The 22160-nt window shown below is 40.9% G+C and overlaps 1 protein-coding gene across 5 annotated transcripts; it reads right to left on the minus strand.

Annotated features, from left to right (window-relative positions):
* Positions 1-184: 184 nt before the first annotated feature.
* On the minus strand, positions 185-21501 carry inpp5b (inositol polyphosphate-5-phosphatase B). 5 transcript variants are annotated; one of them, XM_035630669.2, is made up of 23 exons: positions 21222-21501; positions 20247-20326; positions 19928-20025; positions 19765-19794; positions 19551-19661; positions 18077-18220; positions 12052-12142; positions 10468-10638; positions 8450-8551; positions 8053-8167; positions 6858-6974; positions 5472-5659; positions 5150-5261; positions 4962-5071; positions 4014-4149; positions 3692-3802; positions 3296-3461; positions 2766-3001; positions 2512-2619; positions 1951-2035; positions 1263-1390; positions 1054-1165; positions 185-656 (listed from the first exon to the last, which is right to left on the minus strand). In XM_035630669.2, exons 1-23 carry the CDS (start codon positions 21276-21278, stop codon positions 547-549), a joined length of 2718 nt encoding a protein of 905 aa, XP_035486562.1. In that variant the 5' UTR covers positions 21279-21501; the 3' UTR covers positions 185-546. The 5 variants fall into 5 exon arrangements, with proteins under 5 accessions (XP_035486562.1, XP_035486573.1, XP_035486583.1 ...); XM_035630680.2 differs by lacking the exon at positions 21222-21501 and having other exon boundaries at positions 19928-19936; positions 20247-20271; XM_035630690.2 differs by lacking the exons at positions 19765-19794; positions 19928-20025; positions 21222-21501 and having other exon boundaries at positions 20247-20271.
* Between the last annotated feature and the right edge of the window lie 659 nt (positions 21502-22160).

The following is a 22160-nucleotide window of genomic DNA, read 5'->3' on the forward strand; positions in this document are numbered from 1 at the left end:
AACCGTTCAATTGTATCAAATGAAGCCCAAATCAAGTTAGGCTTGGTAACACGCACTGTGAATGCTTGTCGGAAAATGTGGATGTCCCAGTTGTCAGGTATGCAGCATCAGAATAATGCAATTTGATCTCACCAGCGAGACACACGCACGCGCGTGCGCACACACACACACACACACACACACACAATGTTTCCAATAGTTTTATACATAAAAACAATATACTGTTGAGATCAGAAACATTAAAATACAAATTATTTTTTTAAAATAAAAAATAGATAACATTAAAAATCATTAGGTCTCTACAGATGTTCCACGAAATACAATAAACTCTGTCCATCAACAGATCACAAGCATCGCCTTAACAGAACTAATATCAGGTAAAGAAGTGTAGCTTACAGTAATTATACTATATCTATACAAAGAGCCTTCTGGTATGAAAATCATGAGTTCATTTCATATATACACTTCATTTTCAAATACTGAACTGTACTTTTTTTTAAGTGTTGAGCTTCAGCATGTAGGAGACAAGACGGAGAAGTCCTCCGTCTAGGAAAAGCCTTGGGTGAGGAAGTGCAGAAAGAACTCCTGAGCCTTCCTCTTTTCAGCAAGATCCTGCTTCTTAGGCGACTTCAGCAGCAAGGAGGCGAAAATGGTGGCTACACAGAGAGAAAATAAATTATTAATATTGCGTATTATAACAAAGGGTTCCTTATCTTAGGCATAATGTACTATCTTTGTGAGTATTTAATTTTTTTTTGCATGTTTTAAGGAATGTGACAGACGAGGCAAGAAATTCAAAGTAACGAACAATGAATTTTAGATGCTGCAAAAATTCCTTCTGTTGGTGTAATTCAATTTGTACAGGGCAGGTTGGGTAAGCTAACATTCCTAGAACCAGATCTTCATTCCTTTTTCACTTTCCATGGCTCTATTCCTCACTTTCTTTTCACTTATTCAACATGCTGACTAAAGCCCAAAGCAGCAAGCTAAAAAATAACAAGACTTCACAAATTGAACAACACTTAAGAGCAACCTGCTCTGTTAAGTTCTTACCCAGGATGTTGACATCTAATCGATTGCATGCAGAATTCTTCAGCAGCTCACGCAGAAAGGCAGCTAAGTAGTTGAACACATTTTGATGGCACTGAGGTAGCATGGAAATAACCTGAAGACAAAATAAGTTAACATTATATATATGTTTTTTAAAAGTCAGAGGTTTGATTTTGATTGCTTAGTGTCAAAGTGGGGGTCGTCTCACTCACTTTCTCACACTGACTGGCGTTGGAGCAGCTTTCTAGGCACTGCTGGTAAAAGGAGTACGGGACCACGGGCTCTGGGAGGGCGTCCAGGAAGAGAAGCAAGGCCTCTGCCACTGAGTGGTTACTGCCCGCTGGAGGTCAATACAGAGTTAAGGACATAATCTTGGAGAAGTCTAGAAATAAGTGCAAAATAGAAGAATACCATACACCGGTAGGTTCCAGGGATCATTCAAAGGGTCAAGTGAAGTGTCCGATGGACAGATTAGAAAGAGATACAGTGCCAAATTTTGGAAGTGGCTTGAGCTGCAGGAATGGACAGCCTGAAGAAAATGATGGGTTTACATTACAGTATGTATACCTTTTCCAGTAAGATCCCAAAATAAAATTATGAACCTGAATATAAGCATAATATTGATTTTAATTGAGTATATCAAATGTCGGGTGTTTATCCGACTGCATTCAAAAATTGAGAAAGGCAGCTGATTGTGTTTTCATAAGAAGATGCTTCAGTGTTCATCTACTAAATCGCTTGTAGGTTAAAAGTAACTTTAATTTCAAATGCAACCTACTAGGGTACAACGTCAAAACATCAGAAAATATATTTGTACTACACTGTGTAACTTTCCAAATATTCTATTTTAAGCAATATATGTTCCACTAAAGGTTATGAGAGAATTGCTTTGAAGGATACAGAGAGAATCCGGTATGCCAGTATCAAGGCAATCCCTTATTACTGCAAATTCACTCCGGAGCCCAGGCTGCTGAAATATGTCTTCCTGCAAATGGAAGATAATACACAATGAGTCTTGATGTTCACAAAAGCACATTCATAAACTACAACAGGTTCCCTTTGGCTGACGAACAGGCTTTAATGGTTTGAGGCGTAGTGGAGCTACAATAGAATTTGTTTAAATTAAGATTTAAAGCACAATCCTATGTTTAAACTACCCAAAACAAGTTAATAAATAAATTCCCTTCACCTAATCACTGCAGAGTCTTGGCAAAGCTGAGTCATACCAGTGTCTTTGTAGTCAAAATTTTAAAACTCTTTCATTTTACTTTATTCTTGAGGCATGCAGCAAGTGCATGAAAAGACACAAAAACCTGGGAGGAGGCCAAGAGTTACATAAATTACTTTAAGAATACGAATCGGCCAAGAAGATAAGTGCTTACCAAAAACTTAATAGGCGTTTTGTGTCACTGGATTTTATAACAGCACCAAAACAGAGGCATCACCATCGGATTGTCTGACCTGTTTGATTGCAATACGGAATAAGTGATCCACCATCATCCACAGTTCTTTAGGAATGTCCAGAGGCTTTTCAGTGTTGGCTGCATTCTCATCTCGAGAGATCTCCGCCTAGAGCAAAGAGAAGAAGTCTAGTCAAAATGGACATGTCTGTGTTTAACAAATCTGCCAAAAAATATATATGCCGTGGCTTGTAAGAAGACCCTAAATGGTTATTTCAAGGACACTCTCCCTGCTCTGCTTTTGGGAGCACTCACCAGTTGACGTAGCATCTCTCGCGGCATGTCACGGACGGGCTCCTTCAGCCGACACAGCGAATGGATGGAGGTGCCATAGCAGCTGGACAGGTAATTTCCTGTCACGGGGATGAAGTAGTCCTTGCCGCGCTCCAAATGGAGCACCAGGATGTCTTCGATCTGCTGCTCGCCCGAGTTAAGTTCCGGCGCCGTCGAGCGGTTTACAAACACCTCGAGGTCAATGTCCACAGAGCCACCTGGATGTTGAGAGTGATGCATATATAAAGTAAAGGGTGCCTCAGATGTTAACGATTCAGATCTAGATCTGTTGTTTTTTTGTGCTGAGACTGTTACACTTGGTGACAGTGCTGTTTGAGCATTAATAAAGAAACAAGACATCCCTAATTTACAACGACATTTCGTCTTGAAAAAAAAAAAAAAAAAAAAGATTAGTGCAACTCATTTGTAAAACCTCAAGGCAGGACATTGATACTTTAATGAAATAAAATCTGTCTCCTGGATGAAACAGGGACTGTACATGTGCCACTCACCCTGAGCGATGAAGCCTTTGGGAGGGTTGGCTGTGAGCCAGGGCTTGCAGTATGTCGACTCATTCGGCTTCTGGATAAACTCAAACTGACATGGGACCTGGCCGTCATTCAAGAGGCTCAACGTCTCTGCCTGGTGTTGCATGAACTTCACATCCTTAAAGTGGAACTGAAAGAAGAGAGCAGGATTCATGAGGCAAAAAAAAATGCAATTGTATCCTTCAAATATCTGCATTAGGCCCAAAGCCTGAGATCAATATGCTGCTTCGTCGGGTTGTGGTTTACTTTGTGAATTCATTAAAGGGGCATAATGAGAAGGCAGTTTATTTTACAAAGTGCATCAGAGGTCACAGCTCCCGTTACACTATTATAGGACGGAAAGTGATGGGAAATTTTTACCTCTTGCTTGGACAGGGTTACCGACGGAATACACTCATTCTCCATTTTGTCAATATTGCGTACAATCTCCTCAAAGGTCTTCTTGTAGGCATCTGCATTCACTCTCTTGATCTGTGGGCACATATAGGGAGGAGAAACATGGCACATCTGAGTTATACAGCAGTGACATATGATACAACTTGTTCAAAATAAAGAGAGAAAAATAAAAAACCTTTGACAGGTTTGAAAATAGGATAGACAAAAGTCCTATGTGCAGGTTTCTAACCCAAAAAAACAACGTGAAGAAACGAATGAGATTAGTTAAAAGACAAGACTCATTTACCCCAATGACGAGCAGGGAGCTGACTGGTTTGTGGTCACTGGTCTTCAGAGACATGTGACTCTGGTAATGTTGTTGCTTGATGTGTTTCCCTCTCCATAGGATACGGTCGCACCAGGCAGGCACGCGGCATTTTTCACTAAATGCAGGAGTGAAAACGTTTGTTAATTCTAGAGTATGTTTGTCACATCTTTTATTTTGTATAAAGTATTAAAGGCAAAAGGAATTTGTATCACAGTGTATTTATACATAATCAAAGTTACATACTCTGATGCCTGAATGAAAATGATCCCATCAGGGAGTGAGGGCGCAAAAAATACCATGTAACACCTGCTAATTGTGGGCCATGTTTATTATTGGTATTAATTAATGATTTGTTATGATTAGTTTTCTAACTTACTTTTCAAATTGTATTTAAGAACCCTCTTCATGGGCTCGCCAGCTAAGACGTGCGAGGAGAACCGATTGAACATGGCTACAGAGCAGAAGAATTAATGAATTACAAACACACGTTTGTACAATGATAAGCCAAAAATTATAACCCACTTTCCTTTTTTAATCACTTTTTTTCTTTTTGTGATATTATTGTTGTTAAGTCTAGTTCCCCTTCCTGTTTTGTGCTGTGTCTTCATGTTGGACTAAATTGTATTACAATTTGTTGTGAATGTTCCCAGGAAAACATATCAAGCAACTTTTTCTGGGGCTTTAGTGCATGTTTATGTTCAAAGATGTTTTCCCAGTAGAAGACCAGCCTCTGTAAACGGAGAGATGTTTGTCTGTTTAGATCATAGAAAGTTTCTATGAAGCATTAAACAATGGAGCAGAGAGAGGGGAGTTTCTAAACGGTGAATACGTCAATGATGTTAATTCTAACTATGTGAGTAATCACATCACTGAAGAATGAGCTCCTTACCGACTGCTATTTGCAGCCAGGCCTTCATATGAGATTACCTTGTATCCCACTTGTCAGAGCCGGTGTCATATTTGTAGGTGGGCTGGAAATCAATCTCGCCCTCCACAAAACCAACAAACACAGCCTCCTCATCGATCTGCCTCTTGAGCTGAGGAACCAAATGTAGCCAGTGAATATCACCAGTCATAAAAACGTAGAAGATGAATAAAGGCATTCTTGGTACTACCTGATCATAATTGTGCAGTGTTTCAAAGTCCTTCTTGCCGATTAGCTCCTTCACATCGAAAACGTCCAGGTCACTGATTCTGTAGTTGAGGTCTCCGATCCATAAAACAACACTAATGAAATAAACACAGAGAGGAAACATGAAGAATAAATGAGAACGTGCAATTAACAGCAACGGCAAGCAAAACATGGTAAAGGTGGATTTTAAAGTTCTGGGTCAGGAAAGATAAGCGTGTCATTATTGTATTCCCCATATCAACATATGGGGAATATAATTCCATGTAATTCACACTGTAACTCTTCACTACATTGACGGCTCGTACTCGTGCTTCATGATGGTGAGCAGAGGCTGGGAGAGATCAAGATGTCGAAACTGGAGACGGCTGCAAATGTCCTTGTAGTCTTGATTGCGACGCTCGTATTCTTCAATGTGGGCAGCGAGGTGAGAGTTGACCACGCAGATGCTGGAGTTGTGGAAGTGAAAGCGGATCGCCACGGCACCCTTGTTTCCCTGAGAGATTAAAAGAGAAAAGAGAAATTCAGAGTCAAAATATTACATTATATGTAGTTGAAATCAGTTTTTGCCAGTAATCCAGTATTGTACAGAGAATTTGGTACTTGGCATGTTTCAGTTGTTTCTTGGTGCAGAACATAAGTCAGTGTCTCATTACTGCAGGGAAGGATGGGGCCCCTACTGGCCAGCAGCCTGCCACCTGCTCCAGACTGCAGAGGCTGCTAAGTAAGCATATCTGCATTTGAGCAATATAATTCTCCAACAGTGCATGAACAACAAAGTTGGAGACGCTGGATGCACTTAATGGGTGAAAAAGCTTGAAAAGAGAAAAACAGTCCAAAGAACAAATCAATGTTGGAGCTGCAACATTGGTTCAGCTTGTTTATGCCTTTTCTGTGCATTTCCTGTTACATCCATTTACTGCAATATAACTTTTACCACCCGTCTTATTTTACTTCAACATCTTTTTGTTTTCTCTTTTTTAATTATTGTATTTTAATGTCATTTTATATGCATTTCTTCCCAATGCTTTAAAATGTTTATGAAAGCACTTTGAATTGCATTGTTGTTCAAATGTGCTATACAAATAAGCTTGCCTTGCCTTACAGGTGGCAGTTCATCTAGGTTCTTATCAGCACGGAAAAACCTTTATGCATAATATCTCCTCTTTTTTGCCATATGCCAGTAGATATGTCAATGAAGCAGCGATGTCATTATAGGAGCCCAAATGTTTGGAGTCCCCTGTCAATTTGTTTGTTTGCTGGCAGGTTGGTTGGTTGGTTGGTTTGTCAGCAGGATCACCCAAAAACTACTGAACAGCTTCCTGAGAAACGTAATACAAGGATGGGACATGGACCCAGAAAGAATCCATTACATTCCGGCGCAGAACCAGACAATGAGGCTTTTCCCCCACACTTTCTTAAACATTGAAAGAGAGGGTGTTTTTTTGAAATCATTACAAATCTCCTTAGGAATAAGTTATGTATTTTAATGAAACGTCAGGCAACTTACAGTTAGGGGACTGACATCAAACAACGTGTATTTTTTTTTGGTGCAGCTCAAAATACATATTCAAATCTGGTGGATTTAAATTTGGTTTCACGAGGGGACTGTTGGGACTTGGCAGAGGTAATACCAGTAAATCTTCATGATACACCTGTGCATGAAACAACAAACTCTGGAAAAACGGTCTTACCATCCTTCCCATGATGCCAGTGCCCACGGTCTCGGCCTCCACGTCAGATATGAACTCTGCATGCTCCTTCTTCACATAGAAGAGCAGCATAATGCCCACCAGACGCACCAACTTCACCTGTTGCAGAGGATGAATAAACAATAGACGTCAGCTTATAGAGTGAAGATACACACAGAGTGATGCAACATGCCAATTTGCTGGATGTTTTTCATTTAATGGGTAGCCAGTAGTGACAGGAAAACATATGCTTTAATGCAATTTTTGCTGCTTGTATCAGCTTTCTTTTCACCTGCAACTACTTGGAACAAATATGTACAGCTAAAAACATTTAGTCTAACCCACTGTCTTATCTTAAGGAAAACAGAGGGAGGCATGTACGTCCCAGGATACGGAGCGGTTGTGCATGAGAGGAAGCAAGACAGTTTGATAAGCCTCCCTGCCAATCCTACAAGAACAAACATTCAGATATTAAATGTGAAAACATTTAGTTATCAGGTTGCCGAGCTAAAAAAAAAAGTGTCAGTAACAGAGCGGCCGAGTGCGTTTTGGTCAGGGCAGTGACACTTGATGAGGGAATGACATGTCATTATACAAGCTCTGTGACTTATAGACTTCCTGTGAGTCCCAAGATGACTCAGAGAAAGCAGCCAAGCTAAGAATAATAAAAAAAGGAACTGAATAAACAAGAGTCAGCGCTCTAGCTCAAAAAGGAAGTAGATGAAAGTGAAGAAGGGTAAGAGACAGGCACAAAGTATCTTAAATAATAAACTGACTAAACTTACCAAATTGTAATAACTGTACTTAATGATATCTTGTGTAATAATCTATGTAATGTGATGGGAGTCTGTTGTGTAGACAACTATGGCAAAAGATAGAAAGTGCATGACACTTTACTGTTACGCAAATCCTTTCAAACAGTATAACAGTGAATCTGCTACTACTAAAAATACATACACACACACACACACACACACACACACACACACACACACACACACACACACACACACACACACACACACACACACACACACACACACACACACACACACACACACACACACACACACACACACACACACACACACACACACACACTCTAAAGACAGAACAGACAGAAAGCAGTGGGCTGGGCTGTAACATTCACAGGTCCAAGAAAACAAGATAAAAGAAGAAGAAAAACAGGTTTTCTTACTAAGGCGTACTTGGCATCTGGATGCAAGGCATTGGACACAGCCTTCGTCCACTCCAGCTCTTTGGGGGTATCATTGAAGAAGAAAGCCTCTTTGCTAAGATCCAGCTCCTGGAAACTAGAAGGAAGAATAAATGGTAAAAGAACGTCTTGAGAGTTTCATTCGCACTTTACCCACAGTTTGGGTGATGTTATTAACAAAAGTTCCCATCCCCCACACTCTTTTGAGCAGTAAAGTCAAATGTAGGCAGGATCAGAGGAAGAACAGTGCTGAATCTGTGGGGGGCCATGTTCTCCAACTTAAAAAAGGGATCCATGGCTGTGTATATCTGTCACAGATTTGAAGACTATATGTCCATCTGTGTTGTGGGATTAAGTGTAAGGGGTGAATTTGACTTACCCCACGCAGTACATGTCAGGAGGGTCGGGAGTGCTGCTCAGCCAAGGACCGAGGCTTTCCTTTGGTGTCTGTCCATTCACATTGTATGTGCCAAGGAAAAAGCTGCGAGAGAATGGGGGGGGAGATGGTGAGAGGAATATAGTTACTTTGTTTGAACAATGGCTTCTACTTTTGAGTTTGACCTGCTGACAAGCAACGGCTGAATATCTTCTGTGATTTTCCAGTTTACATAAGGGCAGATTGAAATTAAGTCGATGCCTTTCTGGTTTACTGAGCACCCCTTTTCTCATCTTCAAATGTTGTTTTATTTGAGTTTCAGCCATGTTCCTATTCATGTACACAGGCTACATTCACATTACTGCGTTTCAAACGAAAATGCAGTACTCTATGGTTATGCCTGTTCAGAAAAGCTTCTTGCTTCGCTTTAGTTAGATAACGGGGTTGCGTTGTAGTATGGACAGTCAAAAATGAAAGCGACGACTGTAAGTGACCTGCAGTGAAGACAATCCGCTCCCTTTTTACACCGACACGCTCATGTCCAGCGAACGTGAATGGTCACGTGATTTAAATGTTCATATTATACCTTGGAACTTGGAGCTCGGGAAATCAGGTTTATCGTTCAAATATAATCTCTGACTCGGAATTACGACCTCCGAGTCAGAACTTGCAAGCTCAGAGTTCCTAGGTATAAAGGAACGCAGGGATAGTATAGACGGGGACTGATACAGAGCTATATCGCTCATCTGGACAGAGATATTTTTTCTTTTAAAACACAGTTTTTGAATGAAAACATAGAGGTATGGATGTAGCCTCAGTTACAAGTAGAAGTGTTGCACAGTGCAATGAGATGGCAGAGAATAAAATCTCCTAATCTGCTGACCACAGCGCAGCCCCACTGGAGCTCACACTTTATCTGTGATGGCCCAACCCCTTTAAATCCCCGCTGACATTTATTCTGCAGGTTTTCAGATGAAAAGCAGCCCGCCTCTCTTGACCTTCATGTGGCTCCCGCTCTGCCCATTTACAGGAAAAGCACAGAGCTCTTTATTTTGTGCTGACCGCCTTTACACCACACTGCACAACACTTTCTGCCCTAATGGCCCTCCTCTCCACTGGTGCTGAAGCCATCTTTATACCAAAACTGAGGACTAGTGTTTTCCTAAGCTTTCCCCCCCATATCTGCACTTCCCCCCCAAATCTGCACATCAGCATGTATATTCAGTACATTCTCAGTCTGTAGTGTTATGAGATGAAAGCCAGCACTATGAAACCTTTCTGTATAACTGCCTTTTTTCAGATTAAACCCATATTTAAACTTAAAGACCGTTTCATTTGGGTGAAAGTAGAAACATCTACCAACAGGAGGCAGCGTGGTTCAAGTGTAGTGTATAACTAAACAACGATGCCGAATTCAGGAAACACTTATTTTGCAATCAGATTTTAGAAACTGACAAAAAAGAAAACCTTAGTAGAAAAGAGTTTGCAGGAACATTAATATCCACAATCATTTAGATATGAGATAAAAAGCAGAAGCTTGAGTTACAGTCATGATGACACTGATATCTGATGATCACCTAGATCTACCTCCGTTGACCAGACATGTACACAAGTACATTTTAAAAACACACCAATATTGCCTACTGACTAAATTAACAGCAGGGCTGTTGTGCCAGATCCTGCCAGAACAACATCCGGGACCTCCCAGGTAGGGACCGAGCCCTATCAAAGTCTGTCCTCTGTCACTCTTTTATTTCTCATGGAGGTTACATTGTAACGTAAATGTTAATACATAATATTTGACTGTGATGACAGTTTCACAGTTTTCACATTCACATGTGCTCCAGCCACCAGAGACAGACTGGCCATCGGGAGCACCAGGACAAATCCTACTGGACCGTCGCATTGGTCGTCCAAAAAAAAAAAAAACATTACATTTTTTTTATCTCCTTTAAGTCCCAAACCCCCCAACTCTCTGCCCCTGTTCCGTGACTTTTCCCTCTCCGAAACAAGTTACATACCTGAAGTTCTCCAGGTAAGTGTAGAGGTCCTCATTCTTCAGCAGCTCACACCTGATGAGGTTGTCGCGCAGGTTGAACTGAGGCATGGTCAGTATCTGAGCTTTGTTGGACGGGGTGTGGCTGGAGGAGTGTACCAGGTCATCCCGGTGCTCTCGACTGGAGATGACCTGGCTGCACGAGAGCGGAGGGGAAATAACAGTCAGACGTGGTGGTGGAGTGGAGATGGACCGAGATAGAAACAGGATCATTCTGTCACACTGGTGTGATGGCAGAGGGAAAAAGTAGCAGGATGGTCCTAAACTGTGTTTGCCCAAAGACGTTTGAAATGCACGGTTGCTAGTTTGCACCCAGCACACTCTTTGACCCACTTGCATCTGGTAACACCTCTTCTAAAAGCTAGAAATTAAAACATGTCATAACAGAGGAATCACACTCTGCTCCAGACTAACAGTGTGATATACAGTAGATCATCATTTGGACAACAGAAACCCCGGCTATGGGCTGAAGCTCCAATTTACATGTTATGAATATGGAATGACACAAAGGGGAGAAGGAGAAATGTAAAATATCTGGGCCCAGGAAAGCCATGAAAACACCGTAACTGAACATCATCATAAAAAATATTGTATAGGCATTCAGTCCCGGAATAACAGCAGAGGCTTTCAGGTTAAACAAATTAACTGGGGAAATTTGCTTTTTTAAAACTGGCAGAGAAGTAAACTGTTTTCAGACATGAACTCTGAAAAATGTCCCAGAATTGTATCCAGAAATTCTCCTAAGTTTTGCAGATCACGTGAGCTGCGGTTGATTGTCCGAGTCAGACACCAACAGGAACATTTCTTGAACATTCTTTGGCGTCTGGGTAGAGCATGGAGGAGAAAGGACATGGTTTTTAATTATGCTGCTGAAATCCCACTGACTTGCTGTAAATTGTCCAAAGATTTTCCTGCTGTATTCTCGCATTGGGCTCACTTTGACATTTTCCAGAAACTTTACTAAGGGGGCTGGCAGAAAAAGTTCCGGAAAAAGTCCGGACCAACATTTGCGAACATTTGCATTCTCACAAGCAGCCCCTCCGGAAAAGTTCAGGGAAAAGCCGGACTTCAGTGTCTGAAAGTAGCTTTTCTTGAGGAGCCGAGTGTTGTAGACCGACAAGTGCAACTACCGCCTCACGGCTGTGTGCATCCGTCAATCAGTCAAGTTGGAAATATGGTCCACACATCAATGCACCACCAAAAGGCAAGGAAGACCTTGACTGCTAGCAAGCAAACATGAATACAAACAATGCCGTTTTCAAGGAGAAACAAATATGAAAAGAAAACTGTGCAAATGTCCATTGAGAAAGGAAATGCATTCAGCATGTTTGTTGGGCGTAAAGAATACATATTCATATTCAGTGAGTAATACTGAATATGAACACAGTCTGTTTGCTTACAAGAAACCTCCACACGCGGTTTTGACAAACAATACTTCCACTTTAGTTATAGAATATTCTAGGACTCTTTCTAAACCTGTGCACAAATACATAAGAGTGTTGGTTTTGAAAGCTTCCACCCGTGAATTGATAAAAAGGCCTTACTGTACCTCTCTGGGCTCGAAAACACTCTGGACTTCTGTGTGCCGCTGTTGGATCCTTTCTCCCTTTCTAAACTTCCCTTTTTGTCTGACGGTTTCTCTGTTTGGAGCGGAAGAGAAAAGAAAAGTTTTTAGTGTGCGTGATAAAACACAAGAGCACAAAGGTAAAAGGTAGAATTATAGCAGAGTTCTCCACAAACTGCCTCCAGACAAATTACTTTCTTGTTTTCAGCTTGTCAGAGAAGACTTTGAGTCACTGTGTTGTGCAAGTTAATTAAGAGTCATTACCATCTGCATTATCTTAAAATCTGCCCAAGATATCAACTCATTCTAATGAGAAAGAACCCAGCCCTGGACAAACCCAGTCTTTGACAATCTACATCCAAATAACTAATATGGCGATTAAATGAAAGCAACTTATGCTTAAGGACAAACACAAGCACGCACAGTAACACACGAGTCAATCATAAAAGTGCCAAGTCAGGGCTCAGTCGTTTTAGGTCAATCGACAGAGCTGGCCCTTTGCAGTTGGTAACAGTTGGTGCATCCCAAGTAGCTGGTTTTAGTAGGCAAGTGTGAAGTATGAGACAGCATGGCCCCTGTCTCCTGCAGCTTGGCAAGCGACACAGCTGGCTCCTCTGAAAGGGAAAGCCAGGTTCTTTGAGCAGGAAATTAAACTCAAAGTTATGGCCGGCTACATTAGTAGTGCACCTGACCAGTACCAAATATAAATTCCAGTCTTCTAAGTGGGTAACATCGGTAGTTTCAGACATGCATTTGTCTTCTCATCTGTTTTTGTGCAGCTCTGAACACAAGAACCTCATGGATCAAATACACAGACATTAACTTTCTGTAATGGAGATAATGAAAAACCCCAAATAACCCAACGGCTCAACTTCAAAAGGTATCATTTATGTTGCAGCTGTGTCTAATGCAGAACGAAAGTCTGAACGAATTATAACAAAAAGATCATCACCCTTACCACCGTTGGCATAGAATGTTTCCTGTATCTTTGTTGTACAAAGGAAATGTTCTCATCACTTAACTGAGAAATCAGGGCGTGACCACCAGTGACCTGTGCAACAGAAATGTTTGCAATGTTTGTTTCATTTACCACATTTTGTAAAACAAGAACCAAAAAGAAAAAGAAAAGATTGCCATTTTCACCGAAAAACAGTGGTGTTGATGTTTGTGCAAACGGAGAAAGAAAAGATTATGGCTCTTTGTGTGACTGAAAACTTCCAGCAAACTGTGAAATTACTTCAGAAGTGTGTACTTCAGAAAAGCCAATGAAGAAGGTGAAAATCTCCTTGTGCACACAGAGGAAAACCCACATGTAACTGTGAAATTGACTCAAGTGTCTTCTGAGTTAGAGCAGAATAAGGAATTAAAAAGATAAACCATTTGAGGCGGGTTCATTACTATTTCCTGGTTTGCACTGTTATCCTTACAGTGTGTTAAATTGAAAGTGTTTGTTCTGGATTTGAATCCTCCTCAGTGAAAAAATTATCTGTATTTATATTGCGCTCGTCATACAGACCACACAGAGCGCTTAACAGCACAAGTCACATTCACCCATTATCACACATTCATACAGCGCTGCTATTTACCACGCTTTTTCTTTCACACTCATACACTTGCCGGAAGAGCGGCCAGAGGCAAATTAGGGTTAAGTGTCTTGCCCAAGGTCACATTGCCATGCGGGGCTGGGGGACGCTGGGATCGAACCGCCGACGCCAACTTTACCTCCTGAGCCACAGCAGCCCATGAATAGAATAGGAATGAAACAATAGACATGGAATAAAAAAAAAATGTTAAAATCAGGAAATTGACTTCAATGCACAAATGGTAGTTTGTATCAAATCTTCAACCATTTTGAAAACTGAATAATCATTTAATATTTTATTAAGCATGACTAGCATTAGTCATTCTCAGGTTCCAGCTACTGAAATGTGAGAACTGCTGCTTCTCCTCGACTTTGACAGTAGCGATCACGAACATGTTTAGGGTTTGGACTTCTGATCAGACAAATGATGATGAAGTCTTCAATGATGAAAAGAATCATTAGTTGTGGACCAACTTGCCACGTGTTAGTCCTGCTGTGAAGTGCTGAAGATAGCTTCATGGATTTCATTTCATTGCCTCCTAAATTTAATACCTTTGTAGTTAAACATTCAACACTTATTTAACGCAACCAATGCCGCAGGTGCTTCTTTTTTTTTAGCACCACACGAAGGCCCTGACCCCACGAGGGTCCTGTGTGTGATTAGCTCGGCTATTACACTGCATGTTCTACATTCCTTGCACATTGCTTCAGTATTATTAACCAGCAAATGAGCTCGATAAACTCAAGGACTGAATGAGACAAGTTCACACGCATGTGCCTCTCTATCAGCGGTCGATCATAACTCAGTCAGCATAAAATATAAAGTTGTTCCGGTCTCACACTCTTAAACTGCACCTACTTTCTTCCCTTCATGGTCGTCCAGTTGTGAGTTATTAAATACAGAGGAATCAATCAGTTTGATTCGTAATTCACAACTGTGTAGAGGTGAATTCAAAGAATCTTACTATTAACTAAAGCTTGGATGAAAGTCACACTGATTTAAAAGAAAGCCCCCCCCCTCCCTTAGGCAAAGCAGACAGCAGCAAACACCTTTTATCTCTCTGGGAGGAAAGTTCACAGCCAGCTGATCCGAAGATAACAGGCTAAGCTAGCTTCAGAGGATGAACCGCGCTAGTGAGAGTGAAGCGTCCCTCCTTGGCGAAACGGACAACGGTGTCACAACGTGTGTCACAAGGCTGTGTCGACCAACACACTTGTTACACCAACGGCGACGGGTGTGTGTGTGTGTGTGTGTGTGTGTGTGTGTGTGTGTGTGTGTGTGTGTGTGTGTGTCACGACCATTCGACCACCGACTAACTTTCATGCAGCTCCTTCGAGCGCAGAGATTGAGTTAGGAGCCCGGACCCCAACGTTGGCGTTCCGACAAGACGAGCCGACGTCCGTGACAGCTCGACACTGTGGTGGCAGCAGATAATAGAAGAAGTAACACGACGCATCATTAATCCGCCGAGCGAAATATATCTGTCCCCTTAGCTAATCCGGCTAAAGTTAGCCTCTTCGACACAACTACTACTTCTACTGCTAGCTAGCTAGAATTAGCTGGATGGCTAAACTAATTTAAACGGGACAGACTTGAATGGCACGGCATTGATGGAGATGGCGTTTTCAGCACCTTAATAAAAAGCAAATGTAGTAATAGTTTTCATACCAGAGTCTCTAATCACCTCAGACATCTCCCTGCACCGCTGCCACACATTCTGTGGCGGAGAGCAATGTCCAGTGTGTCAGACCTGCCCATGTCAACGCCACGGTGGGCGGAGCCAACCTCCGCCTTCTGCTGCTGCTGCGCGCGCAACAAACTCAAACGTAACTCACATCACACCCATTCCATTTTCTTGCCTCCACTCCAATTCATTCATGAGGTTCTCGTTTTAACTAATGGAGCACTTCACTATGGAGGACGGATTATGGCTAATATAGAAAGAAAGAAAGACATAAATAAATAATGTATAAATAAATACAGGAATAAATAAATAAATGCATAAATAAATATATAAATACATAAATAAATAAATAAAAGAATAAATAAATAAATGAACGCTTTACATTTACTTCTACATTTCTGTTCACCTACATTTATTTATTTCTACATTTCTGTTCACATACATTTATTTATTTCTGTATTTCTGTGTCCATATGCTAATGAGGCAGGGGAGGTCCTAACCTCAGCCTCAACCATGATTGGGCAAATCGGAGAGCCAGGCAAAAGCAAACGATCCCTATCCCATGCCTTCCTACCTGTCCAGTTCAGCGTTGCCAATTTTGCGACTTTGTCGCTACATTCAGTCTGTTTTAAACCCCGCTAGCGACTCATTTTCAAAAAAGCGACTTTTGGAGACTCTGATGCTTTCATTTTTACTCTAAATGAGCAGCGGGTGCTGCCGTGGGTCCCTCCCCCGGCTCAATGCACTCACAGGCGGCCCCGTACTCGCGCGGTGCTGCAGTCAGAGCTGGAGATGCCACAATAAATGCAGTGATTTATTTGCGGCTTCGCAATTCATTTGCAGTCTGGACCCAGAGGGATGACAGTCACTACTGCGTCAGAGTCTCCAATAACACCAGATAAAGTGGCTTTTTAAAAAAAAAACGAGTGCTACAGGGGTCTGCCAAACGGATTAACACCGTTCGTAAGGCAGAAGTAGAAGACCCGAATCGAGGTGACTCCTGTAACCAATCATGGTTCAGGCTGAGGTTAGGACTTCCCCTGCCTCATTAGCATATGGACACAGAAATACAGAAATAAATGTATGTGAACAGAAATGTAGAAATAAATAAATGTAGGTGAACAGAAATGTAGAAGTAAATGTAAAGCATTCATTTATTTATATATTCTTTTATTTATTCTTTTATTTATTTATTGATACATTTATTTACGCATTTATTTATTTAATCATTTATTTATACATTTATTTATTCACGCATTTATTTACGCATTTATTTACGCATTTATTTACGCATTTATTTATTTATGTATTTATATATTTATTTATGCATTTATTTATTTATTTCTATATAAGTCATAATCCGTCCTCCATACTTCACGGACAAGGCCCCAAATACATCTCTGATCTATTGCTACCCGACACCACCAGCAGGTCACTTATAGGTTTTCCGACAGCTTTACACGACTAAAAATTAAAGGTGATTGCGGATTTTAAATCTATGGCTCCGTCAATATGGAATGCTCTTCCGGTTCACCTAAAATCTGTAATTTCTGTCACTGTATTCAAGAAAGAGCTCAAAACTCACAATACTATTGTCTGGGCCTTTTAGTGTTTCATTTTTATCATTGTATGCCTTTGTATTCTTGTATGTAAAGCACTTTGTGACCTGGCCTGTGAAAGGTGCTACATTAAGTCATAAATAGCATGGCTCCCCAGCATGCACAAATATAATGAGTGTAATCTGTATGGAAAGGGCCTTACCATGTGGGACAAACTAACCCATGCATTTTTTGAGAGATCTCTTTATTATTATTAGTAATAATAATGAGATCTCTGAGGGTCATCATCTCATGACCCTCAGAGATCATGGATTCCTTTTTTTTTCATCTATGTGAGTCAATTCTGTGTATTTGATTACTAAGTATGAAGCAGATCAGAAGTTGATTTAAGGTTAAGTAATTGGTTCAGCTTTGTCTGTTTGTTTGCTGGATTAGTCAAAAAATTATGAACGGATTTGTATGTTAAAAAAAAAGAAAAATCAAAGATAGTTCAAGGGCCATGGTCACTTTTGGGAGGGATCCAGAGCCGGATCTGGATCTAGGAATTCATTTGAGGGATTCTTCAGCATTGCCAGGGGGATTGCTCAGCCTTTGCAGACGTCTTTTTACTCCTTATTCTGAACAAAGGCCCCTAAAGCCTGACAAACAAATGTTGTTTAATTCCAAAAAAAGCTTTTTGAATTAATTCTCCCATGTTTGACAACTTCCTGAGATCGTTTAATGGTATTGTATGTTTGATGCCCTTGGTAAGCTCCTTACAAAGTGTTGTAGAAATGAAGTCTGCGCAGTCTCATTTTACACATCAGAGCAGGAAAACCACAGGTGCTATTGATAACCATATTAATAATGACTGCATTTCCTTTAGCTCTGGCCATAATTTACGTTATATGTTAGTGTCGACATGTCAAAATAAATCAGGTATAAGTAAATTCCTTACAACTTATGTGCAGACTGGGAAAATCCCATTCAATTGCAAAAGTGACACTTGCAAAACCGCCCACTTTTATGATGCATGCCTTAGATGAAGTCTCTTATCTTCGTGACACTATTAATGCTAAAACAAAGATAAGAGATAAAGACGAGCCTGCCCTGTTCTTCCGGTGACTTGTCACCCACAGCACTCCATGGACCTATTCCAAGTTGCTAACTGAAATTCATATACAAATAGAAATTAGGCGACAAACCTGTTTTCCGGTGCTGGTTGAGTTTTGTGAGTTTAGTGCTGAGGGGTGCAAGGGCCTGTTTGACAACTCCCTGTCCTCTGGTGGCTTTGTGGTACTTGTTGATCCACTCGAAAGTGGGCACCTGTGTGGGAGACTTGCACACATCTGCAGAAAAGATAGACAGAGAGAGAGAACATGAGATTCATAATGAAATTAGGGCGATTGCAATGTTGTGAGTGAAGAACACAGCAAGAGCCTTTGAAATGAATTTCCTTTCGAGCTAACGTGGAGAAGGAATAGCAACAGTATGATTCATGGTATGAACCAGAATGCTTATGTCGTGCATTTTTAAGGAATCCGCTCGCTCTTACACATGGGTCATGTCTGTATAATGAACTGTTGCGTCTGTAAGACTGCCTCCACACGTAGAATGTGCATTTAGGAAATTGCATTAAGGAATCTCACGGAACTCCTCTTACCTTTTCCTTTTCTCATATTCTTCCTTTTACCCACAGCTGGTGCCAGGTCATCTAATCTTTCCATCACTGATTTCCTTCACTAGGTTTAAAAGCCCCCGTGGCTCATCTTAAGAGTACCACGAAAAATGTAACTCACGCGACGGGATGCAAGTCTCCCTCCTGCTGACATGTGGCTTGTAAAAAAAAAAGTGAGCCATTGGCAAAAGTGACACATCCGTAACAAATCAAATGTGTCTGTCAGCCCATCAGCCAGCCTCCTCCACTCAGACTATCAGGATGCAGAGAGTTAAAAAGTATTTCAAGAGAAGTATAGTGTCATGTCCTTTTCTTTAAAGGTCTTCATCTCGTCCTTTTGTAAATGCTGGCAGCGAAGGAAATCATTTAAGTACACACCCCAAGCTCCGCCCCTTCTCTCTCTCTCTCTCTCTCTCTCTCTCTCTCTCTGTCTGTGTCTCTGCCTTAATCTCTATTAGCCATTGCTGTAGGTTATGAACCAAAGACAACAACAGACTTTCACCAAAGCATTTATGTTTTTAATGTCTATCTGATCTAAAAGTCAAAATCTAAGAATAATGTGACATTTTTTGTTCGAGGCTTAATGTGACCACAAGGCAACTGACGACATGCTGGGCAGGTTTTCTTCAAGCATAAAAAAATATTTGTATTAACACATGGCCTACTGCAGCTGACTCCTACATATTTTCTGGGTTTTCAATCCACAGAGTCTGGGCTGTGCCGAAAAAAGAGATTTTTTTCTGGGCACACAGAACCAACATCGCTTACTGCGCCTTAAATTCAACAGAGAAAATAGAAATATATGAACTTCTTATCCTCACCAAAATATAATCAGCGATCTACCACAGAGGATGAGAGGTGATGCTCTGCTTTGCTGTCCAAAATGAATAGTTCTCACACTTTCACTGTGAAACTACACTGCGAGAACCCAAAACAAAAAAAACAGTGACTGCAGGATGTTACATAAAGCCTTTCACCAGTGTCTGAGAGGGCCGACCTACCACTCCACGCTCTGTTGACCTCGCTGAGAAAGAGCCGAGCGTGAGACCCGAAAGGAAGTCTGAGCTCTAGCGCGTCTTCCTGGTAGCTTACTCTCACTCTGGTATCAGCACCTAGAATCAGACAAAGAATTCACATTACGTATATATTCAGTTTCATGTGGTGGATCGGTTAGCATGGTGTATTTGAGCTGCAGTGAAAACAAAGACAACGCACCCACAACTGCCAGTTCCTCTGGAGAGGAAACTGAAGAAACAAAGTGCAACATGAAAAATATGTTAGGGCACTTGAGAGACATCATGCCAATTTTCACTTAGTACAGTTTATACAGTCATTTTGAAGAGCATGGTTCAGTCGACTGGTGATGAGAGCTGCTCACCCTCCACAACTGCAAAATCAAGAGAGATGGGTATAATGTCCTCCAGTGACACGTCGTCAGCAGTGATGGCCATCCTCCGATGAGAATAAATAAAGATTCTATAAAACATTAATTCAATTTAAAAAAATTTAAATGACGTCAAAAAACTATACGTTTTAATTTGCAGTCCAACTGTATGCATTACACAGTGCAGTCTATAATTTGAGTTACTATGTCGAACAAAGTCGGTGCAATTCCACAGAATGACATTGTGAATCAATGTTCAATAGTACACTGAGGCCTCGCTTTTGCCCAATCAGAACTTTCTGTCGGAACTCACGCGTGTTCATTAGTCGACTCCACCAATCCCAGCAGTCTGCTTTCCGTGATGTCGTCGGAGAGGACCTCACATTGGACAGCCTGTTCACTGTTAAGGGTAAAGCCTTTGGTGTTTCTTTCTACAGAAATATTGCCATGCTGTAATTTCAATTAATTATTCAACACCATTTTTTTTTTGGTGAATGATTGGTAAGTGTTGGCATGTAACTAAATACAGCTTTTGATGTACCTGTCCTTGTGTATTCCCCTTTAAACACCATTGCCACTATATTTCACAGGGAAATATTAGTTTTCATTTCAAGGCTGTCGAGTCCAGTTACTTTGCACATTTATATATGCATCTTACACGCAAACCACATTGTCAGTTTATAAAATGTAATATATCATTGTCGATGAAATGACACAGTTGGAAATTAAATGATTAAAATCAACCAGATGCAACATTAAAGATCTACTGATATGTCAACACATCATTGTTAATAATTCAACCAACAGGTGCAGTTCTGCAGCATTGGAAATGTACGTCAAAGGTCCTAATAACAGCCTACATTTTAACTTAGTTGTTAATACAGGACTTTAACTTGTAGTTTTTTGAAGTGACTTCTCCCGCCGCTGCCAATAACCCCAGCTGGTGAAACAAAGCTGCCACCTTGTGGAAGCAAAGTGTTACTACTCAAGTTGCCCCGCTGCATATCTTTCGGAAGTTACACCCAACTAAACGCCGAGAAGAACTACGACTCATTATTCTGACGCAATTCACAGACCAAGTTGTCTTGTAGTTTGTTTGTTTTGTTTTGTCTTTATCCAGAGAGATGTGAAACCGTGTAGCACAGCTTCAATCCTACAGGCCTGTGTGCGGACTCTCCCGCGGAGTCGTAACCTTCGTTGCTATGTGACAGAAGAAAAAAAACAAAACTGAACTTATAGTTCGAGTAACATTTAAACCACCGATAATCCAAAAAGGCAAAAAGGATACCATGATGCAGTTGTCCTCCCTTTCCAAAGTTTCTTGAATTGCGACGGACTGATCCATAGCGATCACTTTCCGCACACACACACACACACACACACACACACGCGCACACACACACTCGAAAATTCCGAGTAGTCTTTTGTTTGAGTTTTGTTTTGTTTTTTTATTTCACCGCAGGAGTTCCGTGTAATCCAACATTGTTCTCTTTCGATCCAGATGTTTCCCGCTCTCCTCTTCCTCTCCTTCTTCGTCTTCCTCCGCAGCTGGCCCAGCCCGACCCAGTCTGCCACGCACTGATTTGGAATCTCGGTGACGTCACAGCGGGGCTTGTCATCGGCTGAGTGACAACCAGGCCCACAAAAAAAAAAAAAAAAAACATCAGCAGATTTGTCATCGATCATATTTTCAGACAATTGTTTAATTATTTTTTTTCAAAAAACAAAGAAAAGAAGACAAATACATTTTTTGGGTAATACATTAACTTCCTATTTTAGTCAAAAAAAAATGTCACCCTTTAAAGATGTGGAACTATATGTAAAACTATTTTTGTGTCGTGTATCAAACATACACCTGGCTACTTTTTTTTTTTTTGCTGTTCTTTGTATACTGTCATTGTATAGGCTACTTTGGCTTTGTTCTTTTTCTAATACGGATTAAAATGAGAGAGACAACAAGTGCAAAATAAAAAGTTGAAAAAACTTAAGTCTGCCATTAAGGACAGATAAAAAGTTTCAGGAAGTGAGGTGAAGTGAAGTAGGGCAATGTTGCCATAGTTACTGTGCTAATTCTTTCAAAGGTTACAGTGCCACCAAGATTGTGCATTTATGTATATATCGTCTCTCCTCTGCTTGCAGTTTTCTCCTTACTATCAGGGAATACATGAACATAGGTGAATCATTGAAATGTGATTAAAACTCAATCATATACATTTTTAATTCAGGT

This window comes from Scophthalmus maximus, chromosome 1, assembly GCF_022379125.1.
Source record: "Scophthalmus maximus strain ysfricsl-2021 chromosome 1, ASM2237912v1, whole genome shotgun sequence".
Lineage (NCBI taxonomy): Eukaryota > Metazoa > Chordata > Actinopteri > Pleuronectiformes > Scophthalmidae > Scophthalmus > Scophthalmus maximus.